The sequence below is a fragment of the Mus pahari genome, chromosome 2, assembly GCF_900095145.1.
Source record: "Mus pahari chromosome 2, PAHARI_EIJ_v1.1, whole genome shotgun sequence".
In the NCBI taxonomy this organism is placed as follows: Eukaryota; Metazoa; Chordata; class Mammalia; order Rodentia; family Muridae; genus Mus; species Mus pahari.
This window is the reverse complement of record NC_034591.1, coordinates 21,421,531-21,428,255: the sequence shown is the minus strand read 5'-3', so window position 1 is coordinate 21,428,255 and position 6,725 is coordinate 21,421,531. Positions and strand designations below refer to the sequence as shown.

At 48.2% G+C, this 6,725-nt stretch overlaps 1 protein-coding gene across 3 annotated transcripts in view; it reads right to left on the bottom strand.

Annotated features, from left to right (window-relative positions):
* The window catches only part of Dpp6 (dipeptidyl peptidase like 6), a 900,820-nt gene that overhangs the window by 666,011 nt on the left and 228,084 nt on the right, over positions 1-6,725 (bottom strand). The window contains exon 1 of one of the 3 annotated variants that reach the window (XM_021188253.2): positions 2,668-3,464. The exons of the other annotated variants lie outside the window; for them this stretch is intronic. Coding sequence (XP_021043912.1) covers positions 2,668-2,892 — 225 coding nt within the window. The 5' untranslated portion in view covers positions 2,893-3,464. Of the gene's footprint in view, positions 1-2,667; positions 3,465-6,725 lie in introns of those variants that run through there. 3 annotated transcript variants of the gene reach the window in all.

Below are 6,725 nucleotides of genomic sequence, written 5' to 3'. Positions count from 1 at the left end.
GGGGGGGAGGGAGAGGAAGAGGGAGACGGAGACGGAGACGGAGAGGGACAGGGACAGGGACAGGGACAGGGACAGGGACAGGGACAGGGACAGGGACAGGGACAGGGAGAGGTGTAATGAGAGATCCTTCAATCGGGACATATCTAGCAGTTTCTTAAACACAAAGACTTTATCAGTTACCTTTAACTGCAAGCAAACTGTAGCCTCTTGTAGTTCTTGGAAGAAGGATGATTTGATTTGCATTTCCATTTTTTGCTAAATGTTTTGCCAATTTTTAAAAAGGAAGTTTTTTTTTTTTAATTGAGGCTACTTTTAGCTCTATGTCATTAGTGCAACTCTATACCGGAAACTTAATTAATGCTTTTTTGAGTACATAGGAGATAAATGCCATGATGCTATAGATGCGTATAGGCAGTGAGAAAGTTGATGAGAATGTATACAGATATGTTCACCGCCTCACATGGCTATTTTTGTTGATTTTGTGGTAAGAGCAGCTGAAATCTACTCATTTATCGTGACTCCTTCACATGACAGTTGTACTACCTATAAAGCACCGGATGAGCACTGTCCCCCATGCTTCTTTATCCCTCACAACTGCTACTTTGTAGAAAAGGTATGTACTCAGCATAACCTAATAATGGAAAGAATATACACACCGCAGGATACTAAGGACACCTAACCAATGCCCATGTGCATGGTTACATGCACATACACAGTTCTGGTTTTTTCAGGACACAAACACAGTGTTTGAACTTGATGTATCTGAGTTGGAGGAAGACACCCTTCAGAACTCTCATGGTGGATGTCGCACTGATCCAATACCCCTGCTCAGATGCTGACCCCAGACTTGTCTGGAGAGCAGTTCTAGCTGTGCATCAGAATGAAAAGAGGGAGCTGCCAGCTCTCAGCTACGATCTTTAAAAACAAACAAACAAACCAATCCAGATGGGTGGAGACCAGCTGATGCTCCCAGCCCTACCTGTCCATTCTGCTAGCGACATCTAGAGCCTGCTTAGCAAACTCATTCCAGACCCATAATCCAAAAGCTTTTAAGCCAGATTTCAGTGTGTGTGTGTGTGTGTGTGTGTGTGTGTGTGTGTGTGTGTATGTGTGTGTGTGTGTGTTTCTTGCCTGCATTGCAACTCAGTTATATCCACAGGATGCTAAGTAAATAGAATCATCCAGAATTATTTATTGTTCAATACCACCCTCAAAGAATTCTAGTTCTTTAAATCAGGGTGATAATCTGTCCCTTTTCCTTAAGACTGGCCCACTGGAGTGAGGGACATTAGTCTGTGGTATCTTTTTCTAGACAGGAGAATCTGGAAATGACCAGGAAAAAAAGATGCATGATGCATGGCTGTGGGTGGGCCTCCCACCAACTACTGTCACCTCTGTGACAGTCCCTATATCATCATAAAACAACCCACAAACCAGACAATTAACAGCAGCATGGCCTCCCTGGTTTTGTAAAAGGTGGTAATTAAGACCCCCAGCCCTATGGAAACATTATTGCTCCGTGCAGATCTTTTGCACCAAAAAATACTAAACACTAAAGTGTTGCTACTTGAGACCCTACATGTCTCAGGGGCACACTCGCTTCTTGTTTCCTCCAGGGTTATGGGCTGCCCTGCTTTGCAAGAGTGAAGGAAACTAAAAGGCTTGCTCAAAGACCCAAGAGCTGCAGAACCACACTGAAAAGGGACCCCAGTAACCCCACAGATACTGCAGTGTTGTCTTTAAAGGTTGCTGCACCCAGACCTGCCTGCCTGAGGGCTCACCTAGGATTTGCCTTCTTTCCCTGGGAACAGGTCTCAGGAAAATCTCTCACCCCCTGAAAGTGGTACCAACTGCTGTGAGGGCTCAGTACAAGACCTTTGACCCATTTCTGTGGCCACTGGTACCCTTAAAGAATCCTTGATTGCTAGGTGGATATGCAAATTCAGTCTAAAGCTCAGACTTCCAGCCTCAATAGTAAGAGACCTCTCTGAGAACTTCTTTAGGAAGGAGCATGGTCCAAGTCGAGTTGCTGGATCACAGGCATGCAGCCCCAATTAGCATGCATAGTGAGAGCTTTATTGGGTCTGGGTCAAAAGCCAGGGCTCTAAAGCTAGGACTTTTAAAAATAAGAGCACCATAGGTCTAATCCTTGGGTGTAGAGAGGTGTCTGGGGACAGTGAAAGGGGGGCAGAGTGGAGAGGAGAGGAGGGTCATCTGGGTTGGATAGTTGCTGTGACAAGTGGTAGGAAGAGAAAAGCAGCCTGAACTAGCTGTTCCCCGAGCCATAAAGCAGAAAATTAAACTAAAAACACAACTCCAAGCATTCACACATCTAATTCCCTGAGAACCACAGCAGGCTGCAGTTACAAACAGACATCCACACATCTAGCGAATTCCAGGCATAGTCCACATCCCAGCAGGCGCAGCTCCAAAACCCTTCCTGCTACCAACTCCAGGCCACCACCGCAAAGATCTGCTCTGGACTATGATGAGTGCCAAGGAGATCAGGAGCCAAGGAGAGTGTCTGAGCACGATCCGGTACGGTACAGCAGGAGGGAACGCAAAGACTGGCACAGGGGACCCAGAGACCCTTAGGAGCAGTCAGGCCCGTGCATCCCGCCACCCGATGCTCCCACCACCGCCACCCACCCACCACGATGCTCTTACGTCCTCCTCGTCACAGTCGCTCCGCGCCTGGTACTGGAACCGGGGCCGGCCGCCGGCACCGCTGCGCTCCCTGGGCGCCACCGCCTGCGCCTGCGGCCCAAGGGGCTTCGGGCCCGCGTCCTCCTCCGGCCCCTGGCCACCCAGAAGGCGACTGGCCTCCGGGGGCGCCGGAAAGGAGCGCGAGGTGTTGATCTTGCCGGTGAACCTTTGGTACAGCGAAGCCATGGGCCGCCGTGCGCTGGCTCACTGGTTAGGATGCTTCGGGGGAAAAAAAAATTTCCTTTCTCTCTGTCTCTCTTTCCTCTCCCCACCCCCTCCAGCAGAAAAGCAAGAAGGGGGGAAAAGGAGGCGGTGGGGAAAGAAGAAAGGCGAGCCTGGCCGCTCCGCGCCACACGCAAGTCGAGTCGCCTGGGTGTTGAGCGACTCTGCCTGGCTCAGCTTCTCCGCCCCCTCCCCGGCAGCGCAGAAGCCAAGGGTCGGAGTGATCGCTTTCTCTTTCTGCTATTTTTTTATTTTTTTAAGTCCTCGCCATGGCCATGTTCGGCCTCACCAAAGAGGAAAGCAAGATACCAGAAGCACATCAAGGGAGGGGATGTGTCTAGACCCCATTATTTGGCACCACCTAGATACCAGCTCATCTTCTCATCCCCGCCCGGCCCCCTGGCAGCTCCTCCTTTTCCTTCTCAGTAGGGTACCCAGCTCCCTCTGTGGCGATGGCACCTGGGAGCTCCAGTCCCAGAAAGACTCTCTCCGTGTCCGCTGGGTTGTGGATGGAGGTTCAGGGCTGGGGCACTCGTATCTGGACTGGAGGCCCTGTGTCCCAGTGAGAGAGGACAGCACTACAAGAGGCCAGAGCTGAGCAAAGAAACCTTAACTGCCTTGGGGCCCCGGGGCTTCCGGATCATGGCTCCCATAGCATCTACTTTGGGTTGCAGGGCACAGCTGCCTCCCAGTGCCTGGCAGGCACTCCAGTCTAGTAACGTTCTTCTGGATTTGGGGCTTCGGTTAACTTTGACAAAGACCCTGGAGAGCCTGGGGTAGAAATGCAGTTGAAGGGCATAGGAGGAGCCACTGAAAAGAAGGAAGGCCTGTAAAGAGTAGGCGCAGGGAAACATTGGTTCCCAGACCCACCTTCCTCCATCACCTAGGATTTTTTTTTATTAAAAAAAAAAAAAAAAGATACATTTTTTTTTAATCCTCTGAGGAAGAGAAGGGCAAGTCCAGAACAGGCAACAGAACTCCTGGTCAAGCTTAGTTCAAGCCTCAAAAACAAGGCCTTCCCAGGGTATGTCTGGCTCCAGCTTGCCTGTCTTTGTGTAAATACAGGGGAAACGCTGAAGCGCTTGGAAGTCAGCAACCTTTCCAAACCTTGTTCCACCCCATTTTGACATTGAGATGCAGTGAGAGGGGCTCTTTGACACCAAACGCTGTGCAGTACATAGGGCTTCCAATAACAAACTCATTTGGTGCATTCGTGCGTGCTCAAGTGCCCTCGTGTGGAGAGATTTGCAAATTGTGTCTGACTGTTAGTCTAGGCCATGTCTGGCATCTCCCCCTACTTTCACCTTGGATTCCTCCCTGTAGGCTTCTGGAACCCTTGTTTTTCTTGAGCCTCTGGGCTGTTCCACCTCCTTCTTTGTCCCCTGATCCAGGTCTTGGAGGCTGAGCTGTGATAAGCTAGCTCATTCCTTACACCAGCATCACCATGGGTTGGGACTTTGGAGAGACACACAGGAATTCTAGCATCTGCCCAGAGTCTCAGCTGCCCCCACCACACACACATACACCCCCACACACACACACACACAGTGAACCCATTTGACGTCACCCACTACCCCATGGTTCTCTATGAGCCTTCCTAGCTTCTCTGTCAGTACTGAGAATTCTTAAATCATAGGGGAGTTTGTGACTCAGAAGGTCTGGCTGGCAGAGGACCTCAGACCCTCCCTGGCTCAAGCCGGGAGAGAGCATACAGAGCCCTCAGGGTGGAGGAAGTCATGCTGCCCTGCTTAACCTTAGCTTTCTGATGTAACTGCCTCCCATTCCTTCTAGCCTTTCTCTCCCAAGCTCTCAATGTGGACGTTCATTTTCCATAGAATTTTGTTGGTCCATCCTGGGCTCTGCAGCTGTTGAGTCCATCACGAAAAAACAGCTACTAAAGCACTAAATGAGAGACATTTCCCTTTATAAAGAAATAGGGTGAGATTGGGGCTGCATCCCAGCCGCTGCAGGACTGTTCAGCGGAGCACCACTAAAGTCTGGGATGGGGAGCTTTGCACACCATGCCACATTCACATTAACCACTGAATGATTATAAGGACGTTAAACTAAAAGTGCCATCTACGAAGTCCTGGCTCCCAGCCCTTCACATGGAAGGTTGTTCTGCTAGCCCCTTGGAAGGGCAAGCTCTGCCTTACAAGGGTTCATGTCCAAAGCAGTCAAGGATTCTGACATTACCACTATGGATGCCCCTTGTGTCTTCCTTATTATACAAGAAGGACACATGTACATGCTTACACAAGCAGAAATAACTTTGTATATAATGTTAATACACTTATGCAAAATGTAGACATCATATAGGCTATGGTGTCCAAAACATTATAGATATGTGCCTGTTAACCATTGTGAATTAATAATAGAATTTTAAAGAGCTAGAATTTTTAATATTTTTTGTAATTATGTGTTCTGCATGAGTATGTCCACGTGAATGAGGTGCCCTTGAACACTGGAGGTGTCAGAATTCCTGGAGCTAGACATAACCGGCAGTTGTGAGCTTCCTTATAGAGGTGCTTGAATCTCAACTCAGGTCCTCTTTAAGAGTGTAATGTGTGCTTAACAGGTGAGCCATGTCTCTAGCCCCAAGATTGAACCATGTATTTAATTATGAATTCAGTAAGTTGATAGAAAGGGTGTATGTGTCTTGACATTCAAGGTTTATTTTTTCTGATGAATCTGCAAATATTCAACTTTTGTCAAAGTTTAAAAATCAAGTTACTCTGAAAATATAGATTACTTGTATTTAGACATATTGTAAAACAAAAAGCCATAAAACTTACAATCAGGGTAAGAATTAAAGTAAAATTTTCTGTCCAGAGAGGCAAATCTGGAACATGAACAGGAGAAATGGAGAAGATGGGAGGGGTGGGAGAGGAGACAGAGCCTGGCCAGGCTAGCTTGAAAGAAACAGAGGTCAGGAAGCTAGGGAGAGCTGTGTGTGTGTGCAAAGCATCCCTTGATACACTCTGATGGAGGCACAGGTGAGTGGAGAGCTTGGCCACAGTCTTTTTCTTCTCCATAGGGAGCACAGAGCATGCAGGACCATTTTAAGGGACTGTGGAGCCATGAACTCAAGGCAAAGTGCCTGCAGATCCAGCCTTCCCCTAAACAGGGCACACAAACCGCACAGTACATTTGTTTTGTTTTGTTTTGCATTTCTTTTTTATTATTATTATTTTCTTTATTTACATTTCAAATGCTATCCTGAAAGTTCCCTATACCCCACCCCCTGCCCCTAGTCCCCTACCCACCCACTCCCACTACTTGGCCCAGGCCTTCCCTTGTGCTGGGTCCTAGCAGCACAGTACATTTAGAGACTGCAGCACTGTATAATTCCCTGGGCAAGACTAAGCAGGTTAATACTGTACTGTGAGTGAGGTAATGGGAATTTAGAGAATGATAAACGTATTGCTTATCACACATAATTAATCAAGTCTGACCCCTGGGAAACCCTCCCCAACAACATAAGGAATGAGGTGTTATGAGGGAAAATAAAGCCAGAGGGCTTTTGACTGGATTTTAGTGTCTTAGAAGGAAACAGGTCGAAGCTCCCTTGGTCAACTTGGCTTTGACATCTCATTTGTGAAATAAAAACTGTGAGCCAGTTGAGGTGGCTCAGCAGCTACACGGGTGTATTTACCACCAAGCCGGACAGTCTGAGTTTAGTCTCCACATTCTACACACTGATTCCTAAAGGCTGTGCTCTGACCTCTGCAAGTAAGTTAGGAACAGAGGGGGGAGGAGGAAGAAAAGGAGAGGGAGAGGGAGAGAGGGAGAGAGGG